General features: G+C 39.7%; 1 protein-coding gene across 1 annotated transcript in view; it reads left to right on the top strand.

Annotated features, from left to right (window-relative positions):
• The first annotated feature begins 9,173 nt into the window (after positions 1-9,173).
• ERICH6 (glutamate rich 6) overlaps positions 9,174-21,313 on the top strand; it is a 65,069-nt gene continuing 52,929 nt past the window's right edge. The window contains exons 1-3 of the mRNA XM_036753241.1: positions 9,174-9,481; positions 11,564-11,633; positions 16,592-16,674. Coding sequence (XP_036609136.1) covers positions 9,334-9,481; positions 11,564-11,633; positions 16,592-16,674 — 301 coding nt within the window. The 5' untranslated portion in view covers positions 9,174-9,333. The remainder of the gene's footprint in view (positions 9,482-11,563; positions 11,634-16,591; positions 16,675-21,313) is intronic.

Below are 21,313 nucleotides of genomic sequence, written 5' to 3' on the forward strand. Positions count from 1 at the left end.
TGGACCATGAAATAGTATTTCTTGTAACTTTGTGATTCACAATAAAACCCACTTTGCCAACTCCCTTTAAGCTATAGTTTCACTTCTATTTCACTTCTGCTTTCACTTTATTTCTTCTAGTTTCATCTGATTTTCACAAGAAGGTTAAGATTGATATGGTTTAGCTCCTTTAGCAATATGTCTAGTTACTGTTCATTGGACTAAGATTTCATATTTAAAGTACTAATGTAAAATAAAAATTTCTTGACAGTCTAATAATTATATAATTTGCAACATTCTCTGCCCATCATCACTGTAGAATCAGAACAGGGTCACATAAAACTAAAAGCTAGTTTTTAAAATTTTTCTGTTTTGTGGGTTGCCATGGCCAAAAACTGTTTCATGAGCACCTTACCTCCTGGTGATGTGTCTCTCTGTGATTAGCTAAGCTGTACTTGGAGAACAGACTGTTCTCAGGGCCATACTTGAAACCTCTCAAGCATGGTAAAACCTGCCAGGACTTGTCCTCTGTTGGCATCTCTTTCAAGAACCAGGAAACCAGGATCACAATGAGGCACCAAAGTAGGATTTATGAGGAGGATTAAATTGTAATCATTTGTAATATCATGCCTGGCATTATGAATGATGGAGCTGTGGTAACTCAGCTGTGCTGTATTAGGATTAAGGCTTAGGGCATTAAGAGTTGGAAAGGAACTAGAGATCATCTAGTCCAATGCCCTCATTTTACAGATATGGAAACAGAGGCACAGAGAGAGGTGAACATGATTCCACAGAATATTAAATCTAGAAGGGACCTCAAAGACTATCTAGTCCAGATGATCTTAAGCTTTCTGAGTGCCATGGACCCCTCTGGCAGCCAGTGAAGCCTGGAGAGCCCTTCTCAGAATGTTTTTTTATCATTTCATAATTGAAGGAAATGATAACAAAACACTAGCAAGAAGGAAAAGGGAGAAAGGAGAGAGAAAAGCATAAATGGGGAGGGGGCAGGAAATAGGATGGAGAGAAAGATACAGTTAATAATCATAACTGTGAATGTGAATGGGATGAACTCTCCCATAAAACAAAAGGGGTAGAAGAGTGGATTAAAAGCCCTAACCCTACAATATGTTGTTTACAAGAAACACATTTGAAGCAGAGAGATATGCCCAGAGAAAGGTAAAGGGCTGGAGTAGAATATGTTATGTTTCAGCTGAAGTAAAAAAAGCAGGGGTAGCAATCCTGATCTCAGACAAAGCAAAAGAAAAAATAGATCTAATTAAAAGAGATAAGGAAAGAAATTACATCCTGCTAAAAGGTACCCTAAACAATGAAGTAATATCATTACTAAACATACATGCACCAAGTAGTATAGCATCCAGATTCTTAGAGGAGACGTTAAATGAGTTAAAAGAAGAAATAGACAGCAAAACTATACTAGTGAGGGACCTCAGCCTTCTCCTCTCAGAACTAGATAAATCTAACCACAAAGTAAATAAGAAAGACATTAAGGAGGTGGATGGAATTTTAGGAAAGTTACATATGGTAGACCTCTGGAAAAAACTGAATGGGGATAGAAAGGAATGTATCTTTTTCTCGGTGGTACATGTTACATACACGAAAAATTGACCATGTATTAGGGAATAAAACCCCACAATCCATGCAGAAAGGCAGAAATTTTAAATGCATCTTTTCTAGATCATGATGCAATGAAAATTACATGCAATAAAGGGCCATGGAAAGATAGACTAAAAATTCATTGGATACTAAATAATATAATCCTAAAGAATGAGTAGGTCACACTACAAATAATAGGAACATCAATTACTTCACCCAAGAAAATGACAATAATGAGACAACATACCAAAACTTATGGGATGCAGCCAAACCAGTTCTTAGGGGAAGTTTCGTATCTCTAAATGCTTACATTCATAAAATAAAAAAAAAAGAGGAGATCAATGAATTGGGCATGCAACTAAAAAAAAAAACTGGAACAAGAACTTTTCAAAAATCCCCTATTAAATGTCAAATTAGAAATTCTGAAAATCAAAGAAGTTAATAAAATTGAAATTGAGAAAACTATTGAACTAATGAAACAAAGAGATGGTTTTATGGAAAAAAAAACAATAAAACAGATAAACCTTTGGTTAATTTGATTTTACAAAAAGAAAGAAGGAAACCAAATTACCAGTATCAAAAATTAAAAGGGTGAATTCACGACCAATGGAGAAGAAATTAAAACAATAATTATAAGCTTTTTTGCTCAACTGTATGCCAATAAATTTGACCCTCTTAGTGAAATGGATGAATACTTACAAAAATATAAATTGTCCAGATTAACAAAAGAGAAAACAAACTGCTTAAATAACCGTATTTCAGAAAAAGAAATTAAACAAGCCATCAATGAACTCCCTAAGGAAAAATCTCCAGGGCCACATGGATTTACAAGTGAATTCTATGAAATATTTAACCAACAATTAATCCCAATACTATATAAACCATTTGGGAAAATAGTCAAAGAAGGAGTCCTGCCAAATTCTTTTTATGATACAAATATGGTGTTGACACCTAAACCAGGAAGAACTAAAACAGCGAAAGAAAACCATAGACCAATTTCCCTGATGAATATAGATGCAAAAATTTTAGATAAAATATTAGCAAAGAGATTACTGCAACTTAACATGAGGATAAGATATTATGACCAGGTGAGATTTCTTTTTTTTTTCTTTTTTTTTCTTTTATTATCTATTTATTTAATATTTTTAGTTTTCAGCATTGATTTTCACAAGAGTTTGAATTCCAAAATTTCTCCCCATTTCTACCCTCCCCCCCTCCACGATGGCATATATTCTGATTGCCCCATTCCCCAGTCAGCCCTCCCTTCTGTCATCCCACTCCCCCCAACCCCTTTTTCCTTACTTTCTTGTAGGGCAAGATAGATTTCTATGCCCCATTGCCTGTATATCTTATTTCCTAGTTGCATGCAAAAACTTTTTTTTTGAACATCTGCTTTTAAAACTTTGAGTTCCAAATTTTCTCCCCTCTTCCCTCCCCATCCATCCTCCCTAGGAAGGCAAGCAATTCAACATAGGCCACATGTGTATCATTATGCAAAACCCTTCTACAATACTCATGTTGTGAAAGACTAACTATATTTTGCTCCTTCTTATCCTATCCCCCTTCATTCAATTTTCTTCCTTGACCCTGTCCCTTTTTGAAAGTGTTTGCTTTTGATTACCTCCTCCCCCTATCTGCCCTCCCTTCTATCATCCTCCCTTTTCTATCCCCTTCCCCCTACTTTCCTGTGGGGTAAGATACCCAATTTGAGTGTGTATGTTATTCCCTCTTCAGGTCAAATCTGATGAGAGCAAGATTCACTCATTCCCCCTCACCTGCCCCCTCTTCCCTTCCTACAGAACTGCTTTTTCTTGCGACTTTTATGCAACATAATTTACCTCATTCTATCTCTCCCTTTCTCCCTCTCTCAATATATTCCTCTCCCATCCCTTAATTTGATTTTTTTTTTGATGTCATCCCTTCATATTCAATTCACCCTGTGCCCTCTGTCTACATATATATGTATATTCCCTTCAGCTACCCTAATACTGAGGTCTCATGAACTATACACATCATCTTTCCATGTAGGAATGTAAACAAAACAGTTCAACTTTAGTAAGTCCCTTATGATTTCTCTTTCTTGTTTATCTTTTCTTACTTCTCTGATTCTTGGGTTTGAAAGTCAAATTTTCTATTCAGCTCTGGTCTTTTCATTGAGAAAACTTGAAAGTCCTCTATTTTATTGAAAATACATATTTTGCCTTGGAGCATGATACTCAGTTTTGCTGGGTACGTGATTCTTGGTTTTAATCCTAGCTCTATTGACCTCCAGAATATCATATTCCAAGCCCTTCGATCCCTTAATGTAGAAGCTGCTACATTTTGTGTTATCCTGATTGTGTTTCCACAATACTCAAATTGTTTCTTTCTGGCTGCTTGCAGTATTTTCTCCTTGACCTGAGAACTCTGGAATTTGGTGACAATATTCTTAGGAGTTTTCTTTTTGGGATCTTTTTGAGGAGGCAATCAGTGGATTCTTTCAATTTCTATTTTACCCTCTGGCTCTAGAATATCAGGGCAGTTCTCCTTGATAATTTCTTGAGAGGTGATATCTAGGCTCTTTATTTGATCATGGCTTTCAGGTAGTCCAATAATTTTTAAATTCTCCCTCCTGGATCTATTTTCCAGGTCAGTGGTTTTTCCAATGAGATAGTTCACATTGTCTTCCATTTTTTCATTCCTTTGATTCTGTTTTACAATATCTTGGTTTCTCATAAAGTCACTAGCTTCCACTTGCTCCAATCTAATTTTTAAGGTAATATTTTCTTCAGTGGTCTTTTGGACCTCCTTTTCCATTTGGCTAATTCTGCCTTTCAAGGCATTCTTCTCCTCATTGGCTTTTTGGAGCTCTTTTGCCATTTGAGTTAGTCTATTTTTTAAGGTGTTATTTTCTTCAGTATTTTTTGGGGTCTCCTTTAGCAAGTCACTGACTTGTTTTTCATGGTTTTCTTGCATCCTTCTCATTTCTCTTCCCAATTTTTCCTCTACTTCTCTAACTTGCTTTTCCAACCCCTTTTTGAGCTCTTCCATGGCCTGAGACCAGTTCATGTTTTTCTTGGAGGCTTTTGATGTAGGCTCTTTGACTTTGTTGACTTCTTCTGGCTGTATGTTTTGGCCTTCTTTGTCACCAAAGAAAGATTCCAAAGTCTGGGTCTGAATCTGAGTCCGTTTTTGCTGCCTGGTCATGTTCCCAGCCAACTACTTGACCCTTGAGTTTTTCATCGGGGTATGACTGCTTGTAGAGTAGAGAGTACTTTGTCCCAAGCTTGAGGGGCTATGCTGTTGTTTTCAGAGCTATTTCTACACAGCAAGCTCTGCCACACCAGTGCTCCTCCTCCCCCAAGAACTGCCAACACAGACCATGACTCAGATCTAAGCAGGCTCTGCACTCCTGCTCTGATCTGCCACTTAATTCCTCCCACCAGGTGGGCCTGGGGCCAGAAGCAACTGCAGTTCTGTAGCTGCACCACCTCAGCTGCCCGTGGGGCAGTGGCCAAACCATGAACTCCTTTCACTCTGTCCGTGCAGTTTTTTCCCCACTAACCTTCTTTGTTGTCTTTGGTGTTTGTGGGTTGAGAAGTCTGGTAATTGCCACAGCTCACTGATTCAGGGTGCTAGGGCCTGTTCCGCTTGGCTCCCTGTCTAGTTGTTCCTGGTGCAGCCCACACTGGGCTCTGCTCTGCTCCCAGCTCCATGTGATAGACCCTACCCAGTGACCATCTAGGCTGTCCTGGGCTGGAGCCCTGCTTCCCTCTGCTATTTCGTGGGTTCTGCAGTTCTTGAATTTGTTCGGGGCCATTTTTTATCAGTGTTTGGAGGGTCCTGGGGGAGAGTCCTAGGCAAGTTCTGCTTTCCAGCTACCATCTTCCCAGGAGAGATTCATACCAGGAATGCAGGGCTGGTTCAATATTAGGAAAACTATCCGCTTAATTGATCATATCCATAACAAAATTAACAGAAATCAAATTGTTATCTCAATAGATACAAAAAATCATTTCACAAAATATAACACCCATTCCTATTAAAAACACTAGGGAGCATAGGAATGAATGGAGTTTTTCTTAAAATGATAAATAGCATCTATTTAAAACTATCAGCAAGCATTATATGTAATGGGGACAAACTGGAAGCATTTCCAATAAGGTCAAGGGTGAAACAAGGATGTCCATTATCACCACTGTTATTCAATATTTTACTAGAAATATTAGCTTTAGCAATAAAAGCTAAGAAAAGGAAATCAAAGGAATTATAGTAGACAATGAAGAAACGAAGATGTCACTCTTTGCAGATGATATGATGGTACACTTAGAGATTCCTAGAGAATCAACTGAAAAAACTACTTGAAATAATAAACAACTTTAGCAAAGTTGCAGGATATAAAACAAACCCACATAAATCCCCAGCATTTTCTATATATTACTAACAAAGTCCAACAGAAAGAGAAATTCCATTTAAAGTAACTGTAGAGAATATAAAATATTTGGGAGTCTTCTTGTCATGACAAACCCCGGAACTATAGGAACACAATTACAAAACACTTTTAACACAAATAAAGTCAGATCTAAATAACTGGAAAAGTGTCAGTTGCTTGTGGGTAGGCAGAGCTAATGTAATAAAAATGACAATTCTACCTAAATTAATTTACTTATTCAGTTCCATACCAATCAAACTACCAAAAAATTTATAGAGCTAGAAAAATAATAACAAAATTTATATGGAAGAACAGAAGGTCCAGAATGTCAAGGGATTTAATGAAAAGAAATGCAAGGGAAGATGGCCTCACCCTACCAGATCTAAAACTGTATTATAAAGCAGCAATCATCAAAACTATTTGGTACTGGCTAAGAAATAGAGTGGTAGATCAGTGGAATAGGTTAAGTACGCAAGACACAGTAGTCAATGACTATAGTAATCTACTGTTTCATAAACCCAAAGACTCCAGCTTCTGGGATAAGAACTCACCATTTGACAAAAACTGCTGGGGAAACTGGAAAATAGTATGGCATAAACTAGGCATAGACCAACATCTTATACTATATACCAAGATAAGGTCAAAATGGGTACATGATTTAGACATAAAGGGTGATACCATAAGCAAATTAGGAGAACAAGGGACAGTTTTCCTGTTATATCAATGGAGAATGGAAGAATTTATGACCAAAGAAGAGACAGAGAACATTATGAAATTCAAAATGAATAATTTTGATTACATTAAATTAAAAAGTTTTTGCACAAACAAAGCCAATGCAACCAAGATTAGAAGGGAAGCAGAAATCTGGGAAACAATTTTTATAGCCAGTATCTCTGATAAAGACCCTGTTTCTAAAATATATAGAGAACTGGGTCAAATTCATAAGAATACAAGTCATTCACCAATTGATAAATGGTCAAAGGATATGAACAGACAGTTTTCAGAAGAAGAAATTAAAGCTATCTATAGTCATATGAAAAAAATGCTCTAAAACATTATTGATTAGAGAAATGCAAATTAAAACAACTCTGAGGTGCAACATTGTACCTATCAGATTGGTTAACATGACAAAACAGGAAAATGATAAATGTTGGAGAAGATGTGGGAAAATTGGAACACTAATGCATTGTTGGTGGAGTTGTGATCTGATCCAACCATTCTGCAGAGCAATTTGGAACCATGACTAAAGGGCTATATAACTGTGCATATCTTTTGATGCAGCAATACCACTTCTAAGTCTGTATCCCAAAGAGATCATAAAAATGGGAAAAGGACCATATGTACAAAAATATTTATAGCAGCTCTTTTTGTGGTAGCAAAGAATTGGAAATTGAAGGGATGCCCATCAGTCAGGGAATGGCTAAACAAGTTGTGGTATATGAATGTAATAGAATACTATTGTTTCATAAGAAATGATGACCAGGCAGACCAGAAAAATTTGGAAAGATGTATACGAACTGATGTTGAGTGAAGTGAGCAGAACCAGAAGAACATTGTACATAGTAACAGCACATTGTGTGATGACCAACTTTGAGAGACTTAGCTTTTCTCAGCACTACAATGATTCAAGACAATTCCAAAAGACTAAAGATGTAAAATGCTATCCACATCCAGAGAAAGAATTATGGAGTCTGAATGCCGATCAAAGTATACTATTTTTTCTCTCTTTTTTTTCTTTCTTGTGGTTTTTCCCTTTGGTTCTGACTCTTCATTACAACATGACTAATGTGAAAATATGTTTAATATGATTGTACATGTATAGCCTCTATCAGATTGTATATGATCTTGGGGAGGGAGGAGGTAAGGGAGAGGGAAAAATTAGAACTCAAAAATCTTATTAAAGTGAAAGTCGCAAACTAAAAATAAATAAATTAATTTAAAAAATAAATGTTTGTTATTGTTCACCTTTCATTTTCTAAGAGGGCCAATGACATCACAGGGTGACGTCTTGACTTACTCATGGATTGAATTGAAAATGAGGCAGAGTTGCACAAAGTCATTAGCCTCATTCTCTTTTCCAGAGTCATCAAAGTCTAGGGGCAAGACAAAAGTCAAGAAGAGTGGCAACAGCCCAGGATTTCTAGGCTGCCTGACCAAGCTTTGAGTGCTTCATAGTGCCTACTTCAGCCACCTCCACGGCCCTTGGAACAAATTGTTCTCATTCGCCCATTCTACCAGAAGTCTTCACATCCCCCTAAGTCATCAACAGCTTTAGGGTCCATGGGTTACCCTCAACCTGGTTTAGCCAATCTGCTGAGATGGTTTTGCCAAGGCGTGGCCACTGTGCATGCTACAGCTTCTTGGAGCCACAGGTGAGAGTTGGATCAAAGGTGGACCCCAAAGGTGTGTATGGGATATTCAAGGAGGATTAGCACATCTGGTGTGAGGGTTTGCCAAGCCCCTTTCAGGGCTGTACATCTACCTCTATAGATGTTGATGTCCAAATGTTTATTTATTGGCTAATTAATTGGCCCAAGGACTGATAGGTCTTGTAAACGGAAGAAGATCTCTGAAATCTTTTGGGGAAGAGATGGAAGAAAGGTAGAGAAATGCAGTAGCAAGACCTAGAGGAGGAAAAGAAGGGGGACAGGAGGGAAAGAACATGTGTTTGTTAACTTAAAAACCCTAAATTTTTGAAGGATTGTTTTTGAATTAAAGTGACTTGACTCTGCCACTTACTAGCTGTGTGCCTTTGGACAAATCATTTCTGCTGGGTTTCGTAGAAATGTAGACATTGGACCAGACTAGAGGATCTAAGAATCCTCGGGCTCTATCCTGGTTCTTTGATCTTCAGCAATTTCGCACAGCTGGCTGTAGCCCCTTGGCCTTCCTTTCTCCTAGATCTGCCGGGCTGGAGGATTAGAGGCTGGAAACCGAACGTGAGTGTTCGGAGGGCACAGGACCAAAGGCTGCACCAAGCGGTCTGTTCATCTTCGGCTGCTACAGGATGCGAGAAGGTTGTGCGCGGGCCCTAGTTTGAAGGCACCAAAGAGCCAGGAGAAGGTCAAGGACAGAGGAGGCGAGGCTGCCCTTTCAGGCCAGGGAGAGTTCCAAACAAGGCCCTCCCTCTGCCCTTAGTCGGGCAGTTGCCCTTGGACACGGAACGCACAACACTCGTGGACGCGTTGCGCTCCTCGCAACCCGGGTCTAGCCGACGCTGCGTGTTCTCGCCCCGCGAGCTCGCCCTCCCCTCCTCCCTTCCCCCCGTAGGCCCAGCCCCCGCACACCCACCCACCATCCGGCGAGACCAGTGAAGCCCCGCTCGGACTATGGCCTGCGGTGGCTCTGACAAGAACTCGTCGGTGCCCTCTAACACCAACGTGAGCCTCGCGGGCAGCAGCAGCAGCGACAGCAGCCGAGACAGCCAAACAGCTGATAGCAGCAGTCAGAAGTCCGAGGAATTCCCCAGACAGAGAAGTACCCGCGCCTGCATCCCTGGGGCTCTCTCGCCAGCCATGCACCTTCTAGTCCCCTTCGCCCTCCCCTTCACCCTTTTTACTATGTCCAGAGGCGCTTAGTGTGGAAAGAGCATTCTATTGGTGACCTGGGCTCTAATCGTGCTTCTGCCAGTGGCCGTGTGACTGAGCAAACCGCCACCTCTCTCTGCTCCTGGTTCCTCCCATTAAAATAAGGGAATGGATTTAGTCAATCTCTAAGTTCACTCTCTCAGATCAGGACGCTATTACTGTTTTTGTTTGGTTTTACGCCTATTTGTACACCTGATTCCAGTGAGAGAACTCCCTCCATCAATACAGATCTGTAAATGTTCTACAACGTATAGAGACTTAGAGCTGTCCTGGGGCACTGAGAGGTTAAGCAACTTGCCCAAAGTCACACAGCCAGCATGGGTCGAAGGTGAACCCAAGTCGTCCCAACTCTATCCACTCCAAACCTGTTGCCTTTTCCTATTATTTGGTTTTGCGTTTTGCTATTCTCTCGTGCTTTTCTGGGGAAGTGCTTGCCACCTGGGGGAAGCAGAGAAGGATCCACGATGCAGGGTTCTGGTTCTGAAGTTGGACCTGAATTTGCTGGGCCAATGATTATCTATATAATGGGAGCAAATGACTTCATTTATCTGGGAATCGTTTTCACTGTGTATGAGATGAGAAACAAGCTAGATGATCTCTAAGATTCTAGTTCCAAATCTCTCATCCTATGAAACTGTTCAAAAGAAGCCTTCCACTCTATTTCAGGGTGGGGAGGGTTTGAGGGAGTGCAGGTGGCATGGGGGGATATCTTATTGTTGAATATCTGTCATCTTTCCAAAGAAGTTACACTCATCTTCCTGAGTTCCAATCTGATCTCAGACACTTACTAGCTATGTGACCCTGAACAAGTCACTCAGCCCTGTTTGCCTCAGTTTCCTCATCTATAAAATGAGCTGGAGAAGGGAAATGGCAAACTACTGCAGTGTCTTTGCCAAGAAAACCCCAAATGGTGTCGAGAAGAGTCAGACACAACTGAAATGAGTGAACAACAATCTTTCCAAAATCAATAGAGGGGTTAGCTTTACAATACAAATTTTTCTCCAATCATTAACCTCTCTGAGTCTCAGTTACCTCAGCAGTAAAATGGAGACAGTAATCCTTGCTCTACCTCCCCAATATCATTTTTGGGAGGATCAGAAAAGGAAGTGTATGTGAAAGCTTTTGTAAACCATAAGGGTCTGTCTAACAATAATTTACATCATCTAGAGCAGGGGTCCTTAACTTGTGTTTTATGGATCCCTTTGGCAGTCTGGTGAAGCCCGTTCTCAAAATTATCTTTTTAAATGCATAAAATAAAACATATAGGGATTACAAAGGAAACCAAAAGTTAGTGAAAATAAGGATATATTTTTTTTCCGTAGAAGTTCATATGCTCCCAGAGATACTTCCACTGACAATAGACCCCATGTTAAGAACCCCTGATAGGGTGATTTAAGGTTCACTGAGCACTTTACATATATTAATCACATTTGATCTTCACAACAACCCTATAGGGTAGGTACTATCCCCATTTGAGGTGAGGAAACTGAGGCTTAGAGAAATTAAGTGATTTGCCTAATGTCATTCTGATGGTAACAAGTTGATAAGAAGCAGGATTCAAACACTATCTCTCCTAACAAATTCTAGTAGGTTTTTTCTACACTATATGCCACATTGCCTCTCTCCAGTAACTCACTATACAAATATAAGGTAGTATTTTTAATTACCCTTGCTTTCGGTTTGGCTCATGCACACATTCCCCCCCGCCACCCCCCAAAAGTGCATTTTCTTGGATTCAGAAGACTGGCCTCATGAAGATGCTCTACTGGCTAATAGTGCTGTAGCCAAACACTTTTTTTTTTTTAACAAAACTATGCTTGTACTTAGCCTAGGACCCAGCTTTCTTATTCTTGAACTCTAGTCCTAGTCATGGGTGGTCGTTCTTGTGCCTGTCCTCCAAAGACAGATGATGCTTCTTCGAAGGGGAGAGGGAGGAGGCCCTGAAGAATTTAAAATACATTTCATCCCACAGGTGGTGGTATTCCCAGGGCACTCTCTACATTTAGGACAGAAATTTCATCTTCCTACCATGATTCGTTTAGGTAAGAAAACAAACAACATAAGTCTAAATTTCATTTTTAGCTAGATGGTAAAATACAGGGTGTGGGTAAGTACAGTAAGACAAATTGTCATTTTGAAAATTCACTTGGCAAATTATTTACAGTGAACACACAATGTAGGAATCACTACATATGGGGAAGAAGTCCAAAGAATAAGATATATTCTTGCCCTCCAGTAGCTGATAGTCTATCTGGGGTAGTGAAGACAAATATGTATGTAATTATAATACACAGAAGCACATGTAAATGTCACCTATGCAGTTTATGCAGTAAGGGTCATAACAATTGAGAGATAACAGGTCAAGAGGCCTGTGAAACAAGATGCCAAGATGTTTGAGGGGATATCCACATGTATAGTGAAGTCCTAGAGATGGGGAAAAGGGAAAGACCGAGTCAGGTCTTGAATGAGGAGGACAAGGGACCAGAAACAGGTGCATTACAGCAACAAATTATTCTCAATCTTTGGAGTCTCAGGACCCATTTACACTTTTAAAAAATTGTTAGAGACCTCCACAAAGAACTTTTGTTTATGTGGGTTATTTCTGTTGATGTTTACCACATTAGAAATTAGAATATTTAAGTATTGTTATGAAAATAGTTTTGACCTGTTGGGATCCCCCCTCCAAATACTCCCAAGGGTCACTGAACCACATTTTGAGAACTGCTACTATCAAGGGATGCTGTGAACCTCAAAGATGAAGAAGTGCAGGGTGCTAGCAGCAGAAGGAAGGTATAATTGTGGCATTGGGAAGCAAATTGTGTCTACTCCTCCTAGCATGGTATGTCAGTATGGATAGCAAGAAGGGATGATCTTCAGTGAAGATGATGGCTAGAAATTCTATGTCTTCTGGGGAGAACAAGGATTTCTTGAGATCCAGAAAATGGAAAGTATGGAAGAAGAAAAGATTCAGGATAAATAATGTGGGGATTTCAGAGGGCATTGGGAAAGGGAAGGGCAGGCTAAGATGAGCAAGAGGAGAAAAGGAGCAGGAGAAAGAGATCTTCAATTTAGTAGATGTCAACTTGGAAGAAGCTCATCATCTGTGATCCTGTTATAACCATATAATGGCAAACACACTGGTACATCCAGGATGGCTGCCAGTGCAGGTTCTTTCATCTACTTTACTAGGAAAGACAGCTATTTCAGGGATCAACAATCTTCTTTAATTAAACAGAAAAAAATACAGAGAAGAGAAATAAAGACCAACACACAGGGATCTACTGCCTGAATCAAAGCAAAAATGATAGATAGATATACATACATAATACATAATACATATACACTTTACATTCACCACTGGGTCAAGAGAGCCTTTACCTCTGAGCAGTCGGGGAGCTCTGAACATACAGCCACTCAAAAGTCTCCACCAGGCAATCACAACATCTTTCTCATAAGCGAGCCCCAAAGCAAAAGTTCACCTCTTAGGAGGTATACTCTTTCAGCTAATAGGCTCAGTGCCTAATTAGAAATTAACAAAAGGTGTGTAAGCCTTCCTACAAGTAAGCAAGCTTCCCTTAGTGGGCTCCACATGAGATCTATTGATGGGCAGCGAAGGTCTTATTCCCCATTAATCTCACAAACCAAGGGTAGGATATTGAAGGGAGGGAGAGGGAAAGGCAGACCAGTGCTTCCCCCAGCTTCTCTGTCCACCCACCAAGGAGCTCATGATGGAGAAAGTAAAGAAGATGGAAATAGGTTCTGCATCAGCACGTGCCTGGCCATCAGGTCTCCAGGGCCAGTCTGAACTCACATGTGGCACCAGCCCCTTAGCCCAAGGTGATGAAAGATGAGGTAGATGGCCTCAAGGCCCCTGGTGGTTCTGTATACCAATGGTCTCCCCGTAACATCTCTTTAACCTCTAATGTGCTAGCCAAAACCATTGTTCCATGGTGTATGCGTCTCATTTTTCTCTTCAATGTTATTGATATCTGAGGGTCTTCCCCCTCCCAGATTGATTCTTTTGAGAAGGCAAGCTAGGGCATCTTTTGCTTCAATTCTTACCTATCCTTTAATTACAGAATGGGAGTTGCCTCAGAAAAACTGAGGCCTAGGAAAGAACTTAGCTTAAAAACGCCAAGGTTTCCCACTACATCCTGGGCCATAGACAGTTGTCCTGACCTATGGCTTGCCACTGGACTCTAGTAACTCTGGAGGAGAGAATATGGCTGATGACTTTGCACAGCTCTGCCTCACTTAAATCCAAATCACTTTCAAGTCGATGTCCCTGGTCATCTTTGAGAATAAAAGACCACCACTATCACCAGCACAAACAATTCTAGTTGGTTCTAACTGGGAAGTAAGCATACCTGGAATAAGGCATCTGTGAGCCTTAGGCAAGTTACAATCCCTTGAAGACTTTGACCTTCACCATGATATAGTTCCCTCCCCCCCCCATATGCTTTTTAAACTACAAAGTAAATACCTTTTTGACACAGAAAACAGAATTTTCTGGCATTAAAATTCATATTTATAAAAAGAATGTTAAAATTCATGTTCATAAAATAATGTCTATCTTGTATCTGCCTGCATGTTCAACTCAATTCAATTTAACAAATTTTTATTAAGTGCTTACTAAGTATAGGACATTGTGCATCGTAAGCACCTGCCTGCCTTGTGTAGTTGTAGTTGTGATGCTGGAAGAAAAGTGATCTGTGTCACTTTGGACAAGGAACCTCACCAGAGGCATTCTCCACTTGTGTATGCCCTTCTGGGCAAAGTACTTTCAGGGGATGGGGAGAGGAATCTTTTGCAACAGATGATAGAGAAAAGATAGAAAGTGGTAGAAGGGGGCAGCTAGGTGGCACAGTAGATAGAGCACCAGCCCTGGAGACAGGAGGACCTGAGTTCAACTGTGACCTCAGACACTTGATACTTACTAGCTTTATGACCCTGGGCAAATCACTTGACCCAGATTGCCTTGCCAAAAAAAAGTGGTAGAGGGCAGAGAAGCCAGAAAGGTAGTTGAAGAAGTAAAGATCATGAGATGTTCCTGAAAAGGAAAACATTGATTTGAAATCCAAATGCAGAAGTGAAGCTAGTCATTCATTAACTATGAGGATGTGGTCATTTATGAAGAGGAAACTATGAGAGCTGGAAGGAGGGAAGCAAATGTCTGTGAACAATGGATATTCATTTCCAAGAGAGGCTGTCAGTCTCTGGTGAATTTGACCTACTACATTATTTAAGAACCATGCAGGGGGAAAATTTTTTTTTAAATTTTTATAACTTGCTAGTTAACAACAAGATACAAAATTGTTGATTTGAACAGAAAAATCAGATTTGATGCTAATTTTTTTAATTGACCTCTATACTGAAGCCTAGATTTCTAGTATTTCATTTAACCATTTATTTGTTTGTTTCTTCACATTTTCTTTTTTTAAAAATTTATTTTATTTTTAATTTATGGAAATAGTAGCTTAGGATTTAGAGCCAGAACAAAACTTAGACTTCATCTAATCCAACACCTTCATTTTTCTAGATGAAAAGAAGTATCACCCAAGCCACCTCTTCTCTGCGGGAAAGTAGAGAATCTTCCATTCATCCTCTCTAACACCTAAAGTAACACCTGCCACATAGTTAATGCTTAATATTGTGTATTTTTCAGTTGTTCACAAACATCTTCTCTTCCTTCATATGTCACAAACTCAAGACACTTCACCTGCTTCCTCTGGATGTTTCCAGCCTAAAATGTGGGCCCCAGAATGAAACATGTTTTTTCTTTTTTTTTCTTTTTTTTGGAGTGGGGGAGGCAAGGCAATTGGGGTTAAGTGACTTGCCCAAGGTCACACAGCTAGTAAGTGTCAAGTGTCTGAAGCCAGATTTAAACTCAGTTCCTCCTGACTCCAGGACAGGTGCTCTATTTACTACACCACCTAGCTGCCCCTATGTGTTTTCTTAACATTGAAAATCTAGTATGATACATTTTCTGCCATACAATCACAGAATTTCATAGTTATTAGGGACCTCAGTAACCATATAGTGTAAGCTATACCTAAAAAAGTTTCTCTGCTACCTATCTGATGAATGGAAGAACCCACTAATTCCAGCTCATTCAGTTTTGGGGTGGCTCTAATTCTTGGAATTTGAAGACTAAATATTCTTCTTTGTAGCTTCTACCCATTGCTCCTAGTTCACCCCTCTAGGGCCAAGGAGAACATGCCTTTTCTCTCTACAGCTAGCTTTTCAAACACCTAAAGATAGCTATCATGTCCCCCAAAGACTTCTCTTCTTTACCTGAGAGTAGAGAATGTTCCATTCTGGACATTTGTATCTCTAGCATCTAATACAGAATCTGGAACATAGTAGGTACTTAACATTTGCTTATTGATTAATAAACATGTCTAGCTCCTTCAACTAATCCTCAGATGGCATGAACTAAGACCTCTTACCATCCTGGTCACCTTCTTGTGTTCCGGCCTAGCAATGTTTTTCCTCAAATATGGTGCCACAAACAGAAGACAGTACTCCAGAGGCAGTCTAATGGGATCACCACAGTACCTCCTTATTCCCACACTCTGTCTTAAGGCAGCCTAACATTATGTTAGTTCTTTTGGTGGCCATCACCCTTATTTTAAGTTAGCAATCTAGATTTAGAATCAAGCACCATATGTAAATGCTTCAACTGTGGTAGGGAAGTAAGGATGGAAGACACTTTTTTCTTAGAGAAAATCAATGCAACCATTTCTACATACAAGTACTATTTTGATATTAAACGATCTTCCAATTTAGATAATTCCTATGTAAATCTGAGTTTCTCAAAGAATGACTCTCAGATTGTACTTTCACACCAGTAGAAGGAATACCAGTAACCTTTCTGATGCTATGATGCAGAAGATCTGAATTCAAATTTCATCTCTGATGCTTATTCTGAAAGCCTATATGATTTTGGGTAGATCATTTAACTTATATTCATAATTGTAATCTTTTATCTGAACTTCAGATCAATTTCAACAGAGCGTGGAATTCACGTGGCATTGCAGACAGAAATGAGTTGGCTTCAAGATCAATATGAGAAAAGAATCTGTAAGTGACTGGATTTCTTAGAGTATTCATTCATACCAGTAGATAAAACATCAGTGTCCTTTCTGATCTTATAGTACAGTGGAAAGGGCAATGATTTGGGAGTCAAAGCACCTGGGTTCAAATCTCATCTTTGATACTTATTGCCCATGTGACCAAGGATAAGGCACTTAGCCTTCCTGGGCCTCAGTTTCTCAGTTTGTAAAATATGGTGATGGAACAAGGTAGTTTTGGGGAGGGGGCATTCCAGCTCCAGCTCTGTCATGCTATATGAGCCTATGATGTCTCCAAACTTAATAGACATTAAGTGGATCTTATATGCTTGATGCATAAAACCCTTTTTGGCTCTTATGTTGTTTCTAGACCAGGGCTGTCCAAAATACAGCCTGGGGGCCGCATGCAGCGCACAGTGCTATTTTATGTGGCCAACCTGTGGGCTTTAATTTTCACGGGCGAAAAAATAAAATGATAACTTGTATGGAATGCATATTAGATTTTTAAATTCCATCACTAATAAATACTCTTGTTGATGTTAATTTTCTTTGGTGTTTTTAAGCAGTATTACAGACAGTACATATTGGATGGAATTTTCAGTCAATCTGTGGGATGCATTCTGTCAGTATGATGCAGACCAGTCAGTATGCACCTACCTTTATACTGTTGTGTTGTCACTTTGTTGTTTTGTGTTTGCTTTTGTATTTTGTGCCTTTGCCTGTCGTACTGATGACATGCGTTCCCATGCTTTCTATTAGTGTACTGTATTTTTTATTCTGGGTAATAATTGTTTTATTTTAATGTGGCCCTAAGATAACCTAAGGTTGGACAGCCCTGTTCTAGACTATAAGGATTTTAACTAAAATCATCAAAGGTCAAGTGGAAGAACTGAGACTATCAGAAAAAGAATAATGTCTAGTTCTTCATTCTGGGAAAAATAATTTATTCAGCTTCAACCTTGAGTTGTCCTGAAACTCCTTCCAGATTTAGTTATTTTCTAAGCAGTCAGGCATAAGAGGAAAGTATGCTGATTTGTATAAGGAGAAGTCTGACCTAAGAGATTGCTCACTCTTAAAAAGAGCTGGGTGGTCTGTGCTGGGAAATGTTGACCAACCAGCTCTCCAAAAAAAGTACCCATGACATGTTTTAAGTTTAATCTTCATTGTTAACATTGTCTCTATCACTTTCTAAAGTCAAGATAATGAGCAAACCAGTAGATCAATTTTTTATTTATAGCCTTTGCCTGGTTGTAGGTCTCATTGTTACTTTCCAAAAAGATTACATCAAGTATGGCTCGCCAATCAGTATAGTGGCACCCCTAGCTTTCCACATTGGCAGCATTTGTTATTCTTATTTTTTAATTTTTTTTCCCCAGATTTCTTATTTATTTAATATTTTTAGTTTTCAGCGTGATTTTCACAAGAGTTTGAATTCCAAATTTTCTCCCCATTTCTACCCTCCCCCCACTCCAAGATGACATATATTTTGATTGCCCCGTTCCCCAGTCAGCCCTCCCTTCTGTCATCCCACTCCCCCCAACCCCTTTTTCCTTACTTTCTTGTAGGGCAAGATAGATTTCTATGCCCCATTGCCTGTATATCTTATTTCCTAGTTGCATGCAAAAACTTTTTTTTTGAACATCTGCTTTTAAAACTTTGAGTTCCAAATTTTCTCCCCTCTTCCCTCCCCATCCATCCTCCCTAGGAAGGCAAGCAATTCAACATAGGCCACATGTGTATCATTATGTAAAACCCTTCCACAATACTCATGTTATGAAAGACCAACTATATTTTGCTCCTTCCTATCCTATCTCCCTTTATTCAATTTTCTCCCTTGACCCTGTCCTTTTTTGAAAGTATTTGCTTTTGATTAACTCCTCCCCCTATCTGCCCTCCCTTCTATCATCCCCCCTTTTTCTCTCTCCTTCCTCCTTCTTTCCTGTGGGGTAAGATACCCAATTTGAGTGTGTATGGTATTCACACCTCAGGTCAAATCCAAGGAGAGCAAGATTCACTCATTCCTCCTCACTTGCCCTCTCCCTTTCTCCCTCTCAATATATTCCTCTCTCATCCCTTAATTTGATTTTGTTTTTTTAGATATCATCCCTTCATATTCAACTCACCCTGTGCCCTCTATGTATATGTATGTGTATATATATGTATGTATATTCCCTTCAGCTACCCTAATACTGAGGTCTCATGAACTATACATATCATCTTTCCATGTAGGAATGTAAACAAAACAGTTCAACTTTAGTAAGTCCCTTATGATTTCTCTTTCTTGTTTATCTTTTCTTACTTCTCTGATTCTTGGGTTTGAAAGTCAAATTTTCTATTCAGCTCTGGTCTTTTCATTGAGAAAGCTTGAAAGTCCTCTATTTTATTGAAAATACATATTTTGCCTTGGAGCATGATACTCAGTTTTGCTGGGTACGTGATTCTTGGTTTTAATCCTAGCTCTATTGACCTCCAGAATATCATATTCCAAGCCCTTCAATCCCTTAATGTAGAAGCTGCTAGATCTTGTGTTATCCTGATTGTGTTTCTACAATACTCAAATTGTTTCTTTCTGGCTGCTTGCAGTATTTTCTCCTTGACCTGAGAACTCTGGAATTTGGTGACAATATTCTTAGGAGTTTTCTTTTTGGGATCTTTTCCAAGAGGCGATCAGTGGATTCTTTCAATTTCTATTTTACCCTCTGGTTCTAGAATATCAGGGCAATTTTCATTGATAATTTCTTGAGAGGTGATATCTAGGCTCTTTATTTGATCATGGCTTTCAGGTAGTCCAATAATTTTTAAATTCTCCCTCCTGGATCTATTTTCCAGGTCAGTGGTTTTTCCAATGAGATAGTTCACATTGTCTTCCATTTTTTCATTCCTTTGGTTCTGTTTTATAGTATCTTGGTTTCTCATAAGGTCACTAGCTTCCACTTGCTCCAATCTAATTTTTAAGGTAGTATTTTCTTCAGTGGTCTTTTGGACCTCTTTGACATTTGGCTAATTCTGCCTTTCAAGGCATTCTTCTCCTCATTGGCTTTTTGGAGCTCTTTTGCCATTTGAGTTAGTCTATTTTTTAAGGTGTTATTTTCTTCAGTATTTTTTGGGGTCTCCTTTAGCAAGTCACTGACTTGTTTTTCATGGTTTTCTTGCATCCTTCTCATTTCTCTTCCCAATTTTTCCTCTACTTCTCTAACTTGCTTTTCCAACCCCTTTTTGAGCTCTTCCATGGCCTGAGACCAGTTCATGTTTTTCTTGGAGGCTTTTGATGTAGGCTCTTTGACTTTGTTGACTTCTTCTGGCTGTATGTTTTGGCCTTCTTTGTCACCAAAGAAAGATTCCAAAGTCTGGGTCTGAATCTGAGTCCGTTTTTGCTGCCTGGTCATGTTCCCAGCCAACTACTTGACCCTTGAGTTTTTCATCGGGGTATGACTGCTTGTAGAGTAGAGAGTACTTTGTCCCAAGCTTGAGGGGCTATGCTGTTGTTTTCAGAGCTATTTCTACACAGCAAGCTCTGCCACACCAGTGCTCCTCCTCCCCCAAGAACTGCCAACCCATACCACGACTCAGATCTAAGCAGGCTCTGCACTTCTGCCACTTAGCTCCTCCCAACAGGTGGGCCTGGAGCCAGAAGCAACTGCAGCTATAGTTCTGTAGCTGCACCACCTCCACTGCCTCTGGGGCACTGGCCAAACTACAAACTCCTTTCACTCTGTCCCCAGCAATTTTTCCCACTAACCTTCTCTGTTGTCTTTGGTGTTTGTGGGTTGAGAAGTCTGGTAACTGCCACAGCTCAGTGATTCAGGTGGCTAGGGCCTGTTCTGCCCAGCTCCCAGTCTGGTTGGTCTCAGCGCAGCCCACGCTGGACTCTGCTCTGCTCCCAGCTCCATGTGATAAACCTTACCCAGGGACCATCCAGGCTGTTCTGGGCTGGACCCCTGCTTCCCTCTGCTATTTTGTGGGTTCTGCAGCTCTAGAATTTGTTCAGAGACATTTTTATAGGTGTTTGGAGGGTCCTGGGGGAGAACTTTAGGCAAGCCCCTGCTCTCCAGCTTCCATCTTGGCTCCAACCCATCCGTTATTCTTAATATAGAAGAATATAATGATCAGTTTCAAGGAGATCTGACCATAGTGCCCCTTCCCACCAAGATAATGAATTCTTTTGTATAATGACCCCAGCCATTTTCATAGAACTCTCATGGCTAGAGAAGCCCTACTCTTTGGTCTCCTTTTCTCTTGCCAATGAGCATGATCTTTCAAAGTCATTATGTGAATCATGGTCTGAAATTCCTTTTAACTCTTGTCATATCCCTGGGGTATGAGACTGTATCCCTTTTAAATCATGCTGGGGATGCCATTAGGAAAACTGCAAACAAGCTGCATGGAACTAGAGTAAGGATATTCCTTCCAGCTTCCCTTCCCCTCCAGTGCCCTCAGTTGCCCTACAAACCAATGGAAAAGCCTGAAAAAGAGCTGGGCAATCAGAAGAATTATTACCTCTTAACCACCATGTAAATGAATACTCTTACTTAGTAATAAGTACTTATAAGTAATAATATAATATAATAAATAATATAATAATAAATAATAATATAATAAAATAATAATTAATAAGTACTCTTACTTAGTAATAAGAGAAATGAACATCT

This window comes from Trichosurus vulpecula, chromosome 4 (genome assembly GCF_011100635.1).
Source record: "Trichosurus vulpecula isolate mTriVul1 chromosome 4, mTriVul1.pri, whole genome shotgun sequence".
NCBI lineage: Eukaryota > Metazoa > Chordata > Mammalia > Diprotodontia > Phalangeridae > Trichosurus > Trichosurus vulpecula.